This window comes from Aethalodelphis obliquidens, unplaced genomic scaffold, assembly GCF_003676395.1.
Source record: "Aethalodelphis obliquidens isolate GAN/ISIS:26980383/991018 unplaced genomic scaffold, ASM367639v1 scaffold43, whole genome shotgun sequence".
Taxonomy (NCBI): domain Eukaryota; kingdom Metazoa; phylum Chordata; class Mammalia; order Artiodactyla; family Delphinidae; genus Aethalodelphis; species Aethalodelphis obliquidens.
The window spans coordinates 14,038,055-14,056,468 of record NW_020837987.1 but is presented as its reverse complement, the minus strand read 5'-3'; the positions used below and the strand labels follow the sequence as shown (position 1 = coordinate 14,056,468).

General features: G+C 57.8%; 3 protein-coding genes across 3 annotated transcripts; 2 read left to right on the top strand and 1 right to left on the bottom strand.

The window, feature by feature from the left end:
* The first annotated feature begins 801 nt into the window (after positions 1-801).
* Positions 802-12,257, top strand: SLC17A7 (solute carrier family 17 member 7). Its single transcript, XM_027080196.1, has 12 exons — positions 802-1,760; positions 5,926-6,178; positions 7,125-7,243; positions 7,529-7,643; positions 7,723-7,810; positions 8,079-8,165; positions 8,257-8,399; positions 9,051-9,200; positions 9,375-9,507; positions 10,170-10,280; positions 10,477-10,604; positions 10,842-12,257. Exons 1-12 carry the CDS (start codon positions 1,483-1,485, stop codon positions 11,133-11,135), a joined length of 1,899 nt encoding a protein of 632 aa, XP_026935997.1. The 5' UTR covers positions 802-1,482; the 3' UTR covers positions 11,136-12,257.
* A 325-nt stretch (positions 12,258-12,582) lies between these two features.
* Positions 12,583-15,005, bottom strand: GFY (golgi associated olfactory signaling regulator). Its single transcript, XM_027079271.1, has 4 exons — positions 14,555-15,005; positions 13,681-14,409; positions 13,241-13,414; positions 12,583-12,782 (listed from the first exon to the last, which is right to left on the bottom strand). Exons 1-4 carry the CDS (start codon positions 15,003-15,005, stop codon positions 12,583-12,585), a joined length of 1,554 nt encoding a protein of 517 aa, XP_026935072.1.
* Positions 15,006-17,505: 2,500 nt separating this feature from the next.
* On the top strand, positions 17,506-18,401 carry PTH2 (parathyroid hormone 2). The gene is made up of 2 exons (XM_027079270.1): positions 17,506-17,624; positions 18,124-18,401. Exons 1-2 carry the CDS (start codon positions 17,506-17,508, stop codon positions 18,296-18,298), a joined length of 294 nt encoding a protein of 97 aa, XP_026935071.1. The 3' UTR covers positions 18,299-18,401.
* Positions 18,402-18,414: the final 13 nt, after the last annotated feature.

Below are 18,414 nucleotides of genomic sequence, written 5' to 3'. Positions count from 1 at the left end.
ATTCTGTCACCACAGGGTGGCGCGTGTGGACGAATCCGCGGGCTAGTCCTCCCTCAGACTCTGGAGTCCGAGCCCCAGGCTCCCTCCTCCCTCTGACCCAGGAGTCCCGGACTCCAGCCTCTCCTCCCTGGCAATCCGGGGTTTTCTCAAACATAGGCAAAATTGTGACACTCAGAGGCCCAGCGAGACAAAGCTAGAGGCTGCAGCGGCAGCGGCTGCCGGGCCACCCCTTCCGTGGCGCCCGCCCGCCGCGCCGGCTGCTCCCTCTCACTCCCTCGCGGACCTGTGTCACATCATGAAAATTTAATCCCAAATGTATTTTTGGCCAGACCCAGGGAGGCAGTGAGGAAAGGAGCACCCTCTTGGGGCCTGGATCTGGCGTCGGAGAGAGGGGCTGGCGGCGAAAGCAGCGGGACAGGACCTGCCAGCGGGCTGGAGACAGGTTGAGGTTCCACCCCAGAGGGGCGGGGCTGGAATTCAGGGGTGGAGTAAGAAATCAGGGGGCGGGGACAGATCCCGGGTGGGGCGGGGACAGATCCCAAAGGGTGGGGCAGAACGCAGGTGCGGGGAGAGGACTCAGTAGCTGGGGACAGAACTCACGGACGTATACCTGGTGCCGATTCCAGGGGGTGTGGGCAAAAATCAAAGCAGGGACAGATCCCAGGGGAGGGGACAGAACTCAGGGGTAAAGAAATATCAAGGGGACACAATTCAAGGGGTGGGGACAGAACTCAGGGTGGGGAGAGAACTCAAAGGGTGGAGATAGATCCGAGGCTAGGGAGGGAATAATGACCAGCAACTGGGGGTGCGGGGAGTATAACTATAAGGGATGAACCCAGATGGGAAGGAAATCGGAAATGAAGGAATTGGAAGGGGAGATGCGCCTAGAGGGGAAATAGAACTGGAGGGACATGAAATTCAAAAGGGGAAAATGGAAACAGGTGGATGGGAGTCAAGGGCGAAGAAACTGGATGGGGAAGAACTAGAAGGGACAATGGGTGTATCGAAATGGGGGTTGGAATCTAGGGAGGGGGAAGGAATTCCCTGAATGAGAAAAGAACCCTCTGAATGAGAAAGTTGGAATTGAGGATATGGCGGCCTGGGGATGGAGGGCGCTGGGCAGGATGTGGAACTGAAGGGCACAGAAATTCGGAGGGATAGGGCTGGGAGGATGAAACGCAAAGGAAATTCAGAGGAAGATGAAACTGTAGGGGATGAAAATGCGGGGACGAAATTAGGGGGAATGAATTGGGGGGAGCAAATCTCAGATGGGGAGGAGAGAAAATCTTGGGTAGAAGGAGCTGGTGGGGGATGGATGAGTGGGGAGTAACTCCGGGAAGGAACAGAACTGGGGGCGATACAACCTAGACAAGTGAGTTCAGAACCCAGAGGCGTGGTCTTGGAGTGGAAGGGCGGGGCACGAACCGGCATGGGGAGCTGCGAAAGGTGGGTGGGATTAGAATACAAGGGGCCGGGTCTAGCATGGATGGGCGGGGCCTCTCCTTGCCCCACCCCACCCCCGACGCTGAGTCCAGTGACAGCCCCCAGACAGCCCGCACTCGCAGCCTCCTTCCCCCCGAGCGGAGCTGCGGGGCCGGCCGGGCCGGGGCGGACCCCGGGTACCCGGACGCGGCCGCCCGGGCCCGCGGGCGGGGGGATCGGCGGGGGGGGGAGGGACCAGCAGCAGGGGCAGCCACCATGGAGTTCCGCCAGGAGGAGTTTCGGAAGCTGGCGGGTCGTGCCCTCGGGAGGCTGCACCGGTGAGCACGGTGGGGGTCCTGGGCGGGGAAGAGCGCTAGGGTCCGAGGAGGACGCCCATTTCCACCTGGGCGCAGTCGGACAGCTAGACAGACGATACCCATGGGTGGGGGGGCACCCATCTGTCCAGTTTTCTCCCTCAGTCTCCGACGGCGCCGCTCTCCCTAGTCTTGTCTCATCCATCATTCTTCTGCGCCCCACCCCATCCCAGGCTCTGCTCTTTTCTCTGGGACTATATATCCCCCTCGTTTGGGTCTCTGACTCCCTCCCCCGCTTCTGGGTCTCCGTTCACCTATCTTCTCTCTGGCTCCTCTCTTGAGATCTCTGTTCCTTCTCTCTAGGTCTCTGTTTCCTTTTATCTCTGAGTCTGTCCCGCTGTCTGGCCATTGCTCTCACTAGTTCTCTACAACCCCTCTGTCTAGGTCTTTGTCGCTCTCTCTCTGAATCTCTGTCCCCCAACTCCCTGCCCTAGGGTCTCTGACCCTCTCCTTTGGGTCTCTGACCCTCTCTGGGTTTTTATTTCTCCACCCCGGGTCTCTCCATCTCTGTGTGTTTGTCAGTTTCCATCTCTCAGAGGGTTTAATCTGAAGCTAAATCGGATTGGGGCCCATTGGTCCTTGTCCTTGAGGAGAGTTAAGCTGGGAGGAAGAAGCCAGGGTATCCTGGGTCTCTAGTGGAGAAGGGAGTTGCCGGCCAAAAATTAGGCTCCTGGGGTAAGACAGACTTCCCAAAGGGTACAGGCTAGAGCTCAGAGAGACCTCCTTCCAGCCAAGGAGATGACCCCAGTGACCTGGGTGTCCCCAGAGCAGTCTGGACACCTCTCCCGAGTCCCTCACCCCCAACCCCAGCCCTGGCTCCAAGTCAGAGAAATTACTCAGCTGCGGAGAAGCCTAAAAATATCTGGCCACAGTGCGGGGAGGAGATGGCCTCATCAGTACCATGCCCCTGCCGCCATTCCCTCAGACCCTTGGGTCCCCTTGGCCCACAGCTCTGATCCCATCCTTGATTGACCAGCTCACTAGACCATGCGAGTCCTTCTCTAAGTCTAACACTAGTCATGCTTGCTGCAGATCACCTCCTAGCTCCAAAATTACCCCACCCTCCAGTAACATGAGAGATGGGAAAAAAGCTGGACAGAAGGGAGGGGGCAGGAGGATGACAGTGATGGGAGAGGGGTGGGGAGATGAGATAACCTCACCCCTTCTTTTCCTAATCTTCCAGCCCCTCCCCACCCTTTTTCTCACCTCCTTTCACGAGTTTCTCAAAATACATCAGTGTGAAGTCAGGAGAGGGAGAGAGACGTGCTGGTGGAGGGGCTGGGAAGGGGGACAGCAGCGGGAGGGATGTGTTTCTCAGGCGCTCTCCCTCAGTCTCCGTTTCTCAGCTTCTCTGTGTTTGGGTTTTTCTCCATCTGTCTCTGCCTTACCGTCACCTCTCTGAGCTGCCTTCTGAGCCCCTACAGACCCCAGAGTTCAGGGCTCCCACCAGGACAGTCACCAAGGAGTTTGAGCCCAGAAGAGCATCTGAATCCTGGGGTTCACTTTGATGGTTGGCGAGAGGGGGGGAATGCCCTGTATTGGACATAACACCCTGATTCCTTTTAATCCTCTAGACAAAGCTGGGAAAACTGAGGCACACTTGGAAAAGGGGGGGAAAACAATGGCTGAGTAAATATGGCATCATTCGAACCCAGGTCAGTCTCCCTACCAAGTCTGGGATGGAGGCTGCAGACTTCCTCGAGATGAGTGATGCTGGAGTGGGTGGAAAACTCCCTCAGACCAGGAAACACACGGTAACCCAGGTGACTTGGGACAAGGACAAGGGGGGGGGGAAGGGGAATACAGGAGAGACAGGAGCCAAAATACCTCCTTTCTGAGAGCCAGGCCTTGGGAGGGGTGATGCTGAGGGCCAGGAAGTGATCAGGCCCCATTGCTACTCTTGTGTGTGACCTTGGACATGATACTTCCACTTCCTGAGCCTCAGTCTCCTCAGTTGTACAATAGGAAGATAAGGGAGAACCAAAGGGATATAAGAGGACAGAGACCTGGGAGGGGGGAGAGGGGAGTGCACTGAGAATCTGCAGAAGCAGAGGCAGAGACCCAGAGAGGGAGGTTGAGACACCGTTTTCATTTTGGTTACCTGCCTCCTAAGTGCTGCTTTTCCTCACCACCAAGTCCCTAGACCTGAGTTCCAGGCCTCCAGAGAGGGAAAGAGACCCCATCCAGCGTCTCCCCTCTCTGTTCTTGTCCTCTGTGAAGCATTGGGGCCACCTTCATCTCTACATCCCTGGTTCTCTTCTTCTGAAATGATAATATCACCTTGAAGTTCCCTCTTTGTAACCTCACATTCTACTCCTGCCCCCATTTTATAGGTATGGAATACTGAGACTGCCTCCTTCGGTTTAGAAAGCCTTGATCTAAGATCTATGTCCTAGTATTAGCAATGAATATCACATTTCAGGGGCTGCAATCATATCTTGAGTTTCAGAGTCAAATAGCATGTGAGAGCAACCTGGGTCCAATTCTAATCTCATTGGCTGGCCTGTTCTGATGGGGGGGCAGTCCCTACCACCCTGTGCTATTCATTCTGGGGACTTCCATTCCCCTCTCTCTAACTCTCTGCTCAGGGTCTCATTCCGCATCCCCCCAGGTTCTGTCAGCTCCCCCCCGTCGTTTTCTCCACCCACCCCCTGTTTCTTAACCCCCTCCTCCACTTCCTTAAGTTCTAGGATGGGGAGGGCTGCTGTTCTCATCTCTTCCACCCGCCTCCTCCCAGACCGTCTGGCTGTTCTTTCCTCCCCCGTCCCAGTCTCCCTCGCCTCCATCTGTTCTAGCCCTTTCCTGGGATCCAGCCCGATCCCCTGGCTGCCTACCCGCCTCGGAGTGGGGCCGCACCTCACAAGTCATATCCCTAGTCTGTCTCTCCTCACGCTCCTATAGTCTCTCCATCTTTCTCTCAGCATTCTGGGTCTCTGCCTCTATGTTCTCTCTCCTGGGTTTCTGTCCCTACCTGACTTTGGGTCCCTCTCTGGGTTTCTGTCCCTTTCCTTCTCAGGGTCTTTGTTCTGTCCCCCACCTTCTCTCAGGGTGTCTGCCCCTGTCTTATTCTCTTCTTGACTGGATGTCTGTCTCTCTCTGTCTGGATATCTGTCCCCTTCTCTCTGGGTCTCTCTCCTTCCTCTGTGTCTCTGACCCTCTTTCTCTCAGCCTCTGCGCTCCCCACCCTGTCTCTGTAGCCCTCCCTTTGACTCTTTCCACACCTGTCTCAGGGCACCTCTTTCTCCCTGCAGCCTCTCTCTGGATTTCAGGTGGCCCTCCAAGTACCCTATACGTCATCACAGACTCAATCCTGGATCCAGAACAGGCGGGGGCGAGAGCCTCGCTGGGGACTGAGCCAATCCCCCTACCAGGGCCATCTGTCCCTTGCCAGGACACCTCCCACCACTCCTCCTCCCTACCCCCTAGGCTGACAGCCTGAACTCAAGGCTCTCCAGGGATATCCAGCTGGGCTGCTGGATTCCAGTGCCCTGGACCTCTCTGCACCCCCAATCCCTGGGAATGGGCTTTCAGTGGCTGAATGGAGTCAGTTGGATGTCAGGCCCACAACTGGTGCCTGGAAGCAGGGAAGGGCGTGCCACAGGGGGCAGGGGAGGAGGGGGGACCGTATATATAGCAGACGTGGCTGAGAAGCATCTGTTCTTTGGACACCTTTGCTGAAGCATCTCCTTAGCGCCTTTTGCTTCCTCAAACAGGCTCATATCTGGAAGAGGGGGCTGGAGAGTGTCTCTGGACCTTGGCGGGGAGGGCTGGGGTCACAGGGTTTTGGATCGCAAAGGGTAGCCTGGGTCTAAAACAACTGAGTCAAGAGGTGACATGGCTGGGGGAGAAAGGAACTGAGGAGTTCCCCACTCGAGTCTTAGGGAGGAAGGGCCTGAGGGTGCGAATTCCTCATCTGAGGGAAATTGAGACCGAGGTCCAGATTCCTGGATCCAGAGGGTCAAGAAGGGAATCAGGGGCTGGACTTCTGGGAAAAGAGGGAGTGCAGGCGTAGAATCCCGGGTCTTGAAAAGCAGATTTTGCCCTGGACTGTTGTGTCATGGGAGGAGGGGGCTGGGGACGGAGGGGGCTGGGGACTGGACGTCCGTGTCTGACCCTTGCTGCCTCTCAGCCTTCTGGAGAAGCGGCAGGAAGGTGCAGAGACGCTGGAGCTGAGTGCTGATGGGCGCCCGGTGACGACGCAGACCCGGGACCCGCCGGTCGTGGATTGCACCTGCTTTGGTCTCCCTCGCCGCTACATTATCGCCATCATGAGCGGCCTGGGCTTCTGCATCAGCTTCGGCATCCGCTGCAACCTGGGCGTGGCCATTGTCTCCATGGTCAACAACAGCACGACCCACCGCGGGGGCCACGTGGTGGTGCAGGTAGCTCAGGGCGGGCGCTACCCCAGGCTGCTGCTAACACTGCCCACGCCCTCTGATGACGTCACACCCGCCCACACCACGCCCCTTCCACACCACACCCTGAGTAGCCCCGCCCATTTGTGCTGGCCCCTCAGCTCCATCTCATCTCGGGGCTCTTCCCTTCCTAAGCCCCGCCCCTATCGAAATGAACTTCCGCCCCTATTTGTTTCAGGTCTCTGATTTCAAAATGCAGACTGTCCGTCATTAGGTTCCCTATGTGTTGCCCCTGCTCCATTTTGGGCCTCCTAGCAACTTTACTACACCTGCGTCCCACAACTGTTCCAGTGTTGCATCTTAATCCCAGGCGCAACTCAGGCTCCACCGTGAATTTTGATTCTGGATTTTCTGAAGTTCCGCCGTTGCTTAAATCCCTCCCCTATCTGCTCTGGTCGTTACCTAAAGCCCCGCCTCATTTCAGATTTTCTCCCTATTTTAATTTCGGTATAGGCCATGACCCTGCCTCAGAAAAAAATTCCTGATTTGGGCTGTGGCCTACCCACCCCTTGTTCCCTTCCAATCAGGCCCGACCCTTTGGCTACTTCTTGTCCCTGCCTAGACCCCAGCCTGGTCAATCAGCAAACGGTTTGTACATTGGTTAAAAGTGGAGAAAGAATCCCCACCTCCATATATGGGCCCCTAGACATTCAGAGAAGGGACCCTGAGACAGGGAAACAGGCAGAGCTAGGCTTCTAGGCAGCAACAGGCCCCACTGCTAAGGTAGTGCGGTCCCAGCAACATGGAGGAGCAGAGTTGGGGGTAGGTGGCACGAGATCTGATTGGCAGGTGTTTTGAAGGCGAGAGGGGATCCTTGTTGCTGATTGGATGAGGGACTGTCTGTGGGTGCTGATTGGTGGAGGAGCAGAACCTGGGGCAGAGATGCTGGTTTGATGTGACTTTTGGCCCACAGCAAGCTCAGTTCACCTGGGATCCAGAGACTGTTGGCCTCATACACGGCTCCTTTTTCTGGGGCTACATTGTCACCCAGATTCCTGGAGGATTTATTTGCCAAAAATTCGCAGCCAACAGGTATGGGGTGGGGTCTCAAAGTGGGCGGCAGAGTGTGGGTGGAGCTAGAGGGTTTGGCCTTGCATTTGGGGTCTGACTCCGGGAAAATGGGAGGAGCCTGGGTTCTGGACCGGGGTCCTAGAGAAAGGCGGGGCTTGTGATTGTGGAAGGTGGGGGTCACAGAGAAGGTGGGGCCTGGGGTTCGGGGGGGCGCAGGGCCTCGCCTGCTGTGGGAGGAAAGGGGAGAATCCTAGGTATGGCGGGATAGCTGGACTCTTTTCTCGGACCACGAACTCTTCCTATCAGGGTTTTTGGCTTTGCTATTGTGGCTACCTCCACTCTAAACATGTTGATCCCCTCGGCTGCCCGTGTCCACTATGGCTGTGTCATCTTCGTGAGGATCCTGCAGGGGTTGGTAGAGGTAAAGCTCCGCCCCCTATGACCCCCGCCGCCGTTCTAGCTCCGCCTCTTCTCGTTGACTTTGGCTTTCTCCTCCCTAGGGGGTCACGTACCCCGCCTGCCACGGGATCTGGAGCAAATGGGCCCCGCCCTTAGAGCGGAGTCGCCTGGCAACAACAGCCTTTTGCGGTGAGAGGAAGGGGCTGGGATCCAGCCTTGTGAGTCTGGGGATGTAGGGGGCTGGAGTATGGACTCTTAGGTCTGAGGAAGGAGGGGATTGAGGGCTTGGACTCCCGGGTCTGAGAGAGGAGGGGGCTGGTGACCCAGACTGAAGTATCTGAGGGAGGGGGGGCTGTGGCCTGTGCATCTGTGTCCCAGAAAGGTGGGGGCTGGGAATCCGCTCTATTGCATTTGAGGGAGAATGGGACTCTTCTCCATCCTGTATCATCCCCCATAGGTTCCTATGCTGGGGCAGTGGTCGCGATGCCTCTCGCCGGGGTCCTGGTGCAGTACTCAGGATGGAGCTCTGTGTTCTACGTCTACGGTGAGGGGCCCGGACGCCTGGGTCCGGGTGGCGCTGGGGCAGAGAGAGGCCGGTCGTCACCTCGCTTCCATCCCCCTCCTGACCCCCCCAGGCAGCTTCGGGATATTCTGGTACCTGTTCTGGCTGCTTGTCTCCTACGAGTCTCCGGCGCTGCACCCTAGCATTTCCGAGGAGGAGCGCAAGTACATCGAGGACGCCATCGGCGAGAGCGCCAAACTCATGAACCCCGTCACGGTCCGGGCCCAAACCTGCGGGGCGGGGGCGTGGTGGGGAGAGGAGAGATATCGAGGCGGGGACGCAGGAAAAAAATGGGCTTTGAACCCTCACTGCATGTAGATCTTGGTGGGCTTCCATAGACATTTAGAGGAAACTTGATGGGAACGCAAGGTGGATGGAGCTAGAACCTAGGAGGCGGGGTTAAAGCCCGGAGAGAACGGCAATAGCAGGTGCTGAGAGCAGGGCGAGGTGGCCAGGTGGGCGGAACCACTGATGGGCGTGGTTAAACCTGCAGAGGCGGATTAGAATGTGAGGTTTTGCTTAGACCTTGGGGTGGGTGAGGCTAGAATTAGGGGGCATAATTGGATGGAAAGAGACTCTTGGGTCCACATTTATGAGTCTCTGAAGGTCATCGTGGTCTCCGGACACCTGCCAACCTGAGGGCCACTGTAGAGTCGGGACCCCTGCATCCCTGAAGTGTTACTGTGAGGCTAGGACGCCAACGTTCCCATGGGGACGTGGTCAGGCTGGCGACCCTGCGTCCTTGGAGGTTTTAGTGAGATCGGGAAACCTGGGTCTCTGCGGGACTATAGCGGGAGCCCTATAGGGACACGGAGAGCGCCCAGCCCTGCTCTCTGTCTTAGCCGTCCCTCCTCTCGCCCACCACAGAAGTTTAACACACCCTGGCGGCGCTTCTTCACGTCCATGCCAGTTTACGCCATTATCGTGGCCAACTTCTGCCGCAGTTGGACGTTCTACTTGCTTCTTATCTCCCAGCCCGCCTACTTCGAAGAAGTGTTCGGCTTTGAGATCAGCAAGGTTGGGCCCAGAAAGGAGGATGCTGAGGGAGCGGCGGGGGTTGAGGGGAGAAGGAGAGGGACCTGGATCCCAAGGGGTTGGAACGGGGCACAGGGAGGAGCCAGTGGTACCTGAGCCGTGGAGACCCCGGGCCCGTGGCCCCTGAGCCCCCTCCCTGTACACCCGCTGGCGCAGGTGGGCCTGGTGTCAGCGCTGCCTCACCTGGTCATGACTATCATCGTGCCCATTGGAGGCCAGATCGCTGACTTCCTCAGGAGCCGCCGCATCATGTCCACCACCAACGTGCGCAAGTTGATGAACTGTGGGGGTGAGTGGGGCGGGGCCTGGATCTGGTCTGGGACAGCCTGGGAGGGGCAGAGCGCCGTGGGGCAGATCTAGGGGGCCGGACTCTGGGGAAGGGGCAGAGGTCAGAGGGCGTGCACAGGGGCGCGTCCAAAAAGGCTGAGCCAGAGTGAGACCAGACTTGGCTGGAACAGAATGGCAGGTGGCAGCCTCAGGGGCCGAGGGGTAGAAGGGCAAGGCAGGTATGGCCGTCCAGGTGGAGCAAAGGCGAGACCACGTTGGGTCTGGAAGGACGGGGTCTATACGAGGCTGGCCAGAGTAGGATGGTAACTGGGTGATGAAGAGGGGGGACCTGGAGAGACAAAGGTCAGAGTGTAATGAATAGGGACAGAGAGGGAAGGTGCGAAGGTGCCTGGGTGGGGCCTGGACCCTGCGTCTTCAGGGCGTGGCCTAGTCAGTGGGTGGGGCCACGGAGGGCCAGGTCGGGGCGGCGAGCCTGTGCGCGTGGTCAAGGGCCAGGCACTGGGGAGGTGAGGGCTTGGTTAGGGCGGGCGCGGACAGAATGGGGAACAAAGCCAGGGACAGGCGTGGAAATGCCCAGACTGGGGCGAATAGGGGTCGGCTGCGGCGGGAACGGGTCTGGAGAGGCGTGGGGCGGCCTGCGCTCAGATAAGCGGCTCTCTGTAGGCTTTGGCATGGAAGCCACGCTGCTGCTGGTGGTCGGCTACTCGCACTCCAAGGGCGTGGCCATCTCCTTCTTGGTCCTCGCAGTGGGCTTCAGCGGCTTCGCCATCTCCGGTGAGAACCGCCGATCCGCCCCTCGGGGGAACTCTGGTCACCTCTGTGGGGAACTTCCTGGCTCAGGAAGGGGACTTCCCAGCCTCGCAAAAGGTTGACTCGAAAGAGCAAAACGGCGGGGAGGGGGGAGGTAGGGGTGGGGGAGGAGTCACTCGAGCGAGAATCGGCTGTGACATCTCCTGGCTCGCCTCGCCAGGGTTCAACGTGAACCACCTGGACATCGCCCCGCGCTATGCCAGCATACTCATGGGCATCTCCAACGGCGTGGGCACGTTGTCCGGCATGGTGTGCCCCATCATCGTGGGTGCCATGACTAAGCACAAGGTCCGTGCACGGGCCCTGACCCACTTGCCCTCCAAATTTGTGTATATTACCTTCCTGACGTGCATCACCCTCCCTGGGCTCCATCCCTGCCCTCTCTGGGTCTCTTTCAGCCTCTTTCTGGATCTCGGTCTCCCTTTCTCTGGGCCTCCCTCCCCCACCCCCCGCCCCACTCAGGTTCTCTCTCCACCTCCTGTTTCTCTGTCCTCTGACTTCACCTCACCATTGTCCCCTCCCCAGACTCGGGAGGAGTGGCAGTATGTGTTCCTCATTGCCTCCCTGGTGCACTATGGAGGAGTTATCTTCTACGGGGTCTTCGCTTCCGGAGAGAAGCAGCCGTGGGCGGAGCCTGAGGAGATGAGCGAAGAGAAATGTGGCTTTGTCGGCCACGACCAGCTGGCTGGCAGTGACGAAAGCGAAACGGAGGATGAGGCTGAGCCCCCCGGGGCACCCCCTGCTCCCCCTCCCTCCTACGGAGCTACACACAGCACAGTTCAACCCCCAAGACCCCCACCCCCTGTCCGGGACTACTGACCATGTGCCTCCCACTGGATGGCAGTTTCCAGGACCTCCATTCCACACATCTCTGGCCTGAGTGACAGTGTCAAGGAACCCCAGTCCTCTCTGTCCTCCCTCAGGCCCAAGAAGCACTCTCCCTTGTTCCCAGTGCTGTCAAATCCTCTTCCCCTCCCAATTGCCTCTCAGGGGTAGTGAAGCTGCAGACTGGCAGTTTCAAGGATACCCAAATTCCCCTAAAGTTTCCCTTCTCCACTTTTTCTGCCTCAGTGGTTTCAAATCTCTCCTTTCAGGGCTTTATTTGAATGGACCGTTCAATCTCTCACTCTCTCTTGTGGTTTTGGGCACCTCCCCCTTTCCTTGAACCCCAGGGACTCTCAGGCTAAGCCCTGAGATTACTCAGCCCCCCCTCCCCTTTCAGAAAAATTCAAGGTCTTCCTCTAGAAGTTTCAAATCTCTCCCAACTCTATTCTGCATTTTCCAAGTTGGTTTACCTGATCACCCATCCCTGCCATACTAGGGATTGATTCTCACCAGCGTTTCTGAGGGGAAATGGCAGTTTCAAGCACCCCCCCCCCCCCCGCTTCACCCCTCCCTCCACCAGCATATTCTGCTGCAGCACCAAATTCCCCAAGACCTTCTCCCTAGCTTAGCACAATACCTAGGGAAACAACCAAAATGGCAGTTTTAACAATATGCCTCTCTTCACTCCCATGCACTTTTTCTGACACGGTTTTCAGGTCTAAATAGTGGCTGCTCAAGTCCATCAACTCAATGGTTTGAAGCCACCGGCATTGAACTTTCCCATGGTGGTTTCAAGACGCTCCTCTTCCCCCCAATTCCTTGCACTTTATTCTTCTGGGTGGTTTCAAACTGCCCTCATTTTCTCAGTGGCCATTTGTTGCCTCCCTCAGGGGCTAAATGACTCCAAATCTGGGATCCTTCCCCTCTCAGATTCCCCTATTTCGGCTTAGAATTTGGGGAACACACATAGGAGAAGTCACAGAATCCCAGGAAAGGGAATGGGGCTGGGGAAAAGGGGTGCTTTTCCCCGGGGCAGGGTTGTGTCTTTGTGTCTCTGTCTCTGTGATTGTAAATCCTGCCCTGCCCCTCTCCCAATAAAATGCTTTGGTGTACACACCCAGTCGTCATTGGCCTTGGGAGTCCCCAATACGCTTCTCCCTGACACCCAGGAGTCCAGGGCCCCAGCCTCCTCCCTCCTCACATCCGGGATTCTAGGACCCCAACCACTCTCCTCCCCCAGGACTTAGGCCAGAGGAGTTGTCTAGCTGTGGGAACACGTGATTTATTCGTCCTCAGAATATGTTTTCCACTGATATCTAAAGCATCTATCTCTGCGTGTAGGACCCTCTATCCTAGAGGACCCCTATGTAGCAAAGCAGGCCAGGAGGACAGGACCTCTGGGTCCTTCCTCCGTCTGGGGAAGGAGCAGGTCTTGAGGGGCTCACACGAAGTTGTTGGGGAGCGTGGAGGGGGAGAGAGGTTCCAGGCGCTGGGGGCGGCCCCCGCGGGGCGGCGGAGGCCGCTTGGGTGGCAGTGGGGGGGTGGGCAGTGGCTGCTTGGTAGCGATGTGTGAAGGGACCCAGGCGTCCGGCGCATAAAAGTAGAGGTTGTAGGGGTCCTTCGGGGCATCCAAATGCATAACTGTGGGGACAAAGGAACGAGGTCATCTATAGGCTGACAGGGGGCCTGTCCCCTCTCCTGAGCCGCTGGCCAATGAGGAGACAGGGAAGAGGATTCCGACCTTCCATTGGAGCGGGGTTTTCGAATTAAAGGACCCCTGAATAGACGAGGGGGCGTGGCGTCCACGCAGCAGGGGCGGGGCCTGCCGCGCTCCTGGAGGGGGAAGGGGCGGGGCTTGTAGGGAACTGCGGCTCCGAGCGTGCGGCAACTCCCGGCTGGGCTGGGGGCGGAACTGGACATGTGTGTGTGAAATTTCAGAAGATTGGGGGGCAGAACTTGACCCTGGAGGGTTCAGGGCTTCTACTGACCTTGGAATGGGGACCTGTACTTTTAGGTAGGGCGCCCTGAAGTGCCAGGCGAAACCAGGTTAAGGAAACGTGCAGGCATTCAAGGAGCGGGACGCTACAGGGGTGGCTCACCCGGTTCATCTCCGTCGTTCGGGAGCCGGTGGTGTGCGAAGGGCCGGTGTCGAGCCGCCCGGCGGTAGAGACACCACAGGAGCAGGAAAATGCCAATAAGCAGCCCGGTCCCGGCGAGGAATAGGCACAGGGCCCCGCCTGCCTCGCCCGGGGGACTCCCCACTAGGGTCACGCCTGAAGGAAGGAGGCCCAGGAACAGCAGTCTACACTCCTAGCCCCCTCCACCCTCAGACCCAGGAATCCAGATGTCACCCTCCTTCTTCCTTGGATCCGGGAGCCCCAGTCTCTCCTCCCTCAGACCCTGCAGTACCAGCCCTCAGCCTCCTCCCCACTTCAGACTCCGAAGAGGGGCTTACAGCCTTCTCATCCTTTCGACCCAGGAGTCCGGCTCCCAGGGCCCTCCTCCCTCAGACCCAGGAGTCCGGGCCCTAGTCCCTCACCAGTCTCCTTCACTCGCTCCACCACGATGACAGTGTTGACTCTCTCACCTCGGCTGCGCCGCTGGGGGGCCCGCGGAGTGATAGGGGCCGGCTGATTGGGGGGCCCTGGAGGAGCAGGGGACCTCACAGTCTGGGCTGAGGGAGGAAGGGCGTCGGGCCCTTTAGGGCTAGAGTTCTGGGGGACTTTCAGGTCAACGGCCCCAGGAGATTCTGAGGTGGGCAATTTAAGGGCGTTGGGCTGGGTGACTGCAAGGGTTTCTGATTTGGGATTCAGAGGCAGCTCATATAGGGCAGTAACTTCTTCCTTGAAGGGTGTAGGTGTTTCTGGGGGAAGACTAGTGGAGATCTCAGGATCAGAGGCTGGGAGAATCTCTGTTGCATCTTGGTAGGGGGGAGTGGGGAATTCTGTTTGGGGAATTTCAGTGGGGTTGGGATTGTGGCCTACATGAGACGCTGGGTGGGGGGTTTCGGTAGGGTCAGGATGGAGTGTCTGGAGGAATTCAGAATTTGGGTTCTCAGTGGTGTCAGGGTCATGGGTCTCCGGAGATCTGGGGTCAAAGGTCTTGGTGGGGTCAGGATTTGGGATCTCAGGGGCTTCTGCATGTGAGATTTCAGTGGAGCTATGTTTGGAAATCTCTGGGGATTCTTGGTGTGGAGTTTGTGTAGGGGCCGTGTTTGGGGTTTCAGGAAATTCTGGGTGTGAAGTTTTGGAGGAATTAGGTTTTGGGGGTCTCATGGGATTCTGTGGGTGAGATTTCAGTGGAGTTACATTTGGGAATCTCTGGGAATTCTTGATGTGGAGTATGGGTAGGGCCAGTGTTTGGGGTTTCGGGAAATGTTGGGTGTGAAATTTTGAAGGAATTAGGTTTGGGGGTCTCAGGGAATTCTGTGTGTGGAATTTCAGTTGGGTCAGGTTTGGGGGTCTCAGAAGGTTCTGGATATGTCATTTTGGAGGGTTTAATTTGGAGGATGTCCAGGGATTCTGATACTGAGGTGTTGAGTGAGTTAGGTTTGGGGGCCTCAGGAGACTCTGGGTGTGGGCTTTCTCGGAGGTCAGTGTTGGGGGTCTCAGTGAATTCAAGGGGGGAGGGCTCAGGGGAAACCGCATGAGGTGTCTTGCAGGGCTCAGGATAAGCCATCCTGGGGGATTCTGGGTTAGGCCCATTGAGAGTGGAATTTTCAGATGCAGGAGGGGAGGGCTGAGAGGGATGGTCTCTCCGCGAGAAGTCGGAACCCTCAGGCGGTGAGGCCCAAGGGGCAGCCTTGGAACCCAGCCAGGCGAAGAGAAAGACGAGAAGCAAGAGGATCGGGCTGAAGGATTTCATAGCTCTGGAATTTACCTGTAGCAGTGGGAGAGCGGGAAGGAAGGGGTTAAAGCCAGAAGTCGCCAGGGAGGCGACGCCGGAGGCCACGCCCACTGGTCTCCGGGTAGACCGCGTCTCCGCCCAGCTCGGGGCGCCGGGTAAAAAGCCACCTGCAACTCCCTGAAGGCTGTGAGGCGGTAGCCACCGTAGCTAAGGGAGACTGAGACGCAGGGCTTCTTGGGAGTCGCAGTAAATTTCCTTATCTGTTTCCCTAAGGGGTCCCAGGAAAATTGGGAAAGAAACACACCTTTCCAAGCCCCCAGACCTCCTTGACTTCGGCTTCGAAGGGTGTAGACCTCTGAGGGGAACAGGGGATTTCTTCCTCTCCAAGGGCCCTGGGGACACCTTGACTCAACAGTTGTTTACATTAGAGGAGGCTCAGAAGGAAGGCCTGGGGGCTGGGGGCCTGAACGCCTGGATTTTAGGGAGGAGGGGGCCTAAACGCCTGTCACTGGGGGAGGAGGGAGACTCCTGGATCCTGGTCAAGAAGGCTGCTGGGGGTTCAGCCTCCTGGCTCCCAGAGGGTGGAGGGCCCTAAATGTGGGTCTAAATTCCTAATTCTTTAGAAAAGAGAGGCTTGAAGGTTCAGATGCCTAGAATTTTGAGGGAGCAAAGCTTGGAGGGGGGCTGGATTACAGGGGAGGAAGGAAATGTGTGTCTGGAACTCTTGGGTCCTGAGTTAGAAGGAAATTGGGAACTCTGGAGATAGGTGTATAAGGGTCTGGATTCCTCAGCCTTCAGGAGGAAAGAGCTGTGGGGCAGGACTCAGGTCTCTGTTTATTGAGGATGGAGCTGGGATCTCAAGGTCTCAGGGGCTGGTCTGGGGCAGAGATGCCTAGGTCTGTGGTCAGGTGGAGGTGGGGTGGGCGTACACCCAAATGAGACAGCGTCACTTGGGGTTTGGTGTCGCTTACCTGCTCGGTGGGGTCCAAGATAACAACAGGTGAGCAGAGCTGAATGCAGAGATCAGTGAATGCTGCAGAATGGCTCTGGGCAGGGCGGCAGGAGGTAGGGTCCCAGGGGTGCACATGACGCACCTGACCCCCACCCTGGGGATCCTGGGATCCTAGCAACAGGTTTGAACTTTTAAAGGGACAGAGATAAGGGACATTGTCTCTGGAGCGGGGAAGGGAGTTAGGAACTGGATCATTTGGTGGAGGGATGTGGCCCAACAAAGCTCTCCTCCCTGTGAAGCCAGGAGTCCCAGCCTTCTGCCCTCTCCTACACCCAAACCCAAGAATCCAGGTCTCGGGTAGCCTCCCACTTCAAGAGCCAGGAGTCGGGACCCTCAGACCTCTCCCCTCAGATCCAGGAATCCAGTTTCCCAGAGCCAGGCTCTGTTCCCCTCCTCTCTGGGGAACTAGGAGTCTAGGTTCCCATGTCCTGTCAATCAGAGATTCAGATTGCTACTGCCCTTTGGGACTTCCCAACCTTTGCCTACCATTCCATTGTGTAGACAGCACCCTCTTAAGAGCCAGTGTTAGGGGGATTGGGCCTTATCTTCACAACACCCCCAAGTTCCTCCCCGGGAAGGGCTTGGACACATCCTCAGGGTAGTCAGGGTCCTTGTCTGTCTCTTTCCCCTCTTTGCAGTGTCTCTAAGACTTTCCTGATTTTGCCTGTCACTATACCTGCCTTCACCGTCCCTCCCCCCACACATATCCTTCGCTTTCTCCTACCAACCCTCTCCCCCCATTTCTCACCCTTTCTTTCTGGTTCTCTCACTGTCTGGATTCATCTCTGGACCTCTCTGCCCAGGCTGGCTGTCCTTCCATTTCCTGTCGTTCTGAGTCCTCTTTCCCTCATTCCTCCATCTCTAGCTGGCTCTCTTGGTCCCTTTCCCTCTCTTTTCTCTCTTCCTTCCTTTTCCCTTCTTTCTTCCTCTGTTGCTCCCTTTCTTCCTCTCTTCCCTTTTCTCTGTCATTCTGTCTTTGTCCTTCCCTGTCATGGTTACTTCATCTCTTTGTGTCTCTGCTTCTCCCCATCAGTCCCTCTTCTGCTGCTTCCCTCTGTCTCTCTTTCTCTCTCTGTGTCTCTGGCTTCTGCTCTGATGGTCCTTCCGCCGGTCTCTATTTTTATCCCTCTGACACACCCCCTGTGTCCACTTCTCTGTCTGTCTCTCCCCCTCCCAATTCTCTTCAGGTCCCAGCTCCTGGTCCCAATTAGTGGGTGGCCGCTAAGGCAGCGGCGGGGCCCCCACCCCCGGCTCCTCATTATCGCTGGCGGCTCCTAATGAGCCGGTGTGGGGGGGTGACCTGGCGCCCCCAGCCCCCTGGTCTGCGTCACTGCCCGCTGCGGGGGTTGTGGAGGCGATATAAGGGGGCTGCCAGCCTCACTGCCGGAACCCACTGCGCGGTAGGGGGCCCCGCAAACGGGCTGCAGGGGGTGGATGGATGGTGGGGTCGGGGTTCTGGGCCAGGACGCGGGCCTCACTGAGCTCTTTCCTGTCTCTCCACAGGTGATGGAGACCCGCCAGGTACCCAGGAGCCCCCGAGCACGGCTGCTGCTGCTGCTGCTACTTGTGTCCTGGGGCCACCGCACCGCCTCAGGAGCCGCCCTGCCTCCCGCGGGGGTCTTCAGGTACGTAGGACATCCAGGTCTCCCAGGAAGGGTGCGGACTCAGAGAGGAGGGGAGAGACCCAAAGAGAATGGGGAACAGAGACTCAGAAAGGGGGAACAGAGACCCAGAGAGAGGACAGAGATGGGGGGTGGACAGGGAATCAGCAAGACAAAGAGATACACAAGGATTCTGAGAAAGGCTTTGAGAGACTTGAAAGGAACCGAAGCAGGAACGGGTTTGGTCCTTGAGCAACGTTTATTGGGTCTTGGTGTGTGCCAGGCATGCGCAGGGCGCTGGGGCCGGACAGGTGCATCAGACTCGGTCTCTGTACTCAGGAGGCTCCGAACGTGGTGAACACAGAGACGGAGACCCACACAGAGAAACAGAGAGACAGGGGACAGAGACTGAGCCACTCCACAGACAGTGCAGTAACAGGGCTTCGAGTTAGACCGCGGGGAGGACAGGTGGCGGGCGGCGGGCCCGGACACATGGAAACCGCCTGTTTCCATCTCCCGGCAGACTCCACACCCCCAGCCGGGCTTGGGCGGTTCCGGCCACCCCCCAGTCGCGTCGGAGCCTGGCGCTGGCGGACGATGCGGCCTTCCGGGAGCGCGCGCGGCTGCTGGCCGCCCTAGAGCGCCGCCACTGGCTGAACTCCTACATGCACAAGCTGCTGGTGCTGGACGCGCCCTGAACGTCCCGTCCGCCCCACCTTAATAAAGACCCTGCTGTGCGTCGGGACTGCGCCTCCTTCTTGCGCCTCTGTGTGTGTGTGTGTGTGTGTGTGTGTGTGTGTGTGTGTGTGTGTGT

What these genes read in the sequence shown, in the direction of transcription:
- SLC17A7 (XM_027080196.1), top strand. Translation starts at nt 1,483, where the DNA reads ATGGATGGGCGGGGCCTCTCCTTGCCCCACCCCACCCCCGACGCTGAG. An exon ending in GGCAACAACAGCCTTTTGCG is followed by an intron (nt 7,811 to 8,078) that starts GTGAGAGGAAGG and finishes CATCCCCCATAG; the next exon opens with GTTCCTATGCTGGGGCAGTG. An exon ending in AACTCATGAACCCCGTCACG is followed by an intron (nt 8,400 to 9,050) that starts GTCCGGGCCCAA and finishes CGCCCACCACAG; the next exon opens with AAGTTTAACACACCCTGGCG.
- GFY (XM_027079271.1), bottom strand. Translation starts at nt 15,005, where the DNA reads ATGAAATCCTTCAGCCCGATCCTCTTGCTTCTCGTCTTTCTCTTCGCC. An exon ending in ACACACAGAATTCCCTGAGA is followed by an intron (nt 14,410 to 14,554) that starts CCCCCAAACCTA and finishes ATCCCATGAGAC; the next exon opens with CCCCAAAACCTAATTCCTCC. An exon ending in GGAGCGAGTGAAGGAGACTG is followed by an intron (nt 13,415 to 13,680) that starts GTGAGGGACTAG and finishes TCCTTCCTTCAG; the next exon opens with GCGTGACCCTAGTGGGGAGT.
- PTH2 (XM_027079270.1), top strand. Translation starts at nt 17,506, where the DNA reads ATGGAGACCCGCCAGGTACCCAGGAGCCCCCGAGCACGGCTGCTGCTG. An exon ending in CCTCCCGCGGGGGTCTTCAG is followed by an intron (nt 17,625 to 18,123) that starts GTACGTAGGACA and finishes ATCTCCCGGCAG; the next exon opens with ACTCCACACCCCCAGCCGGG.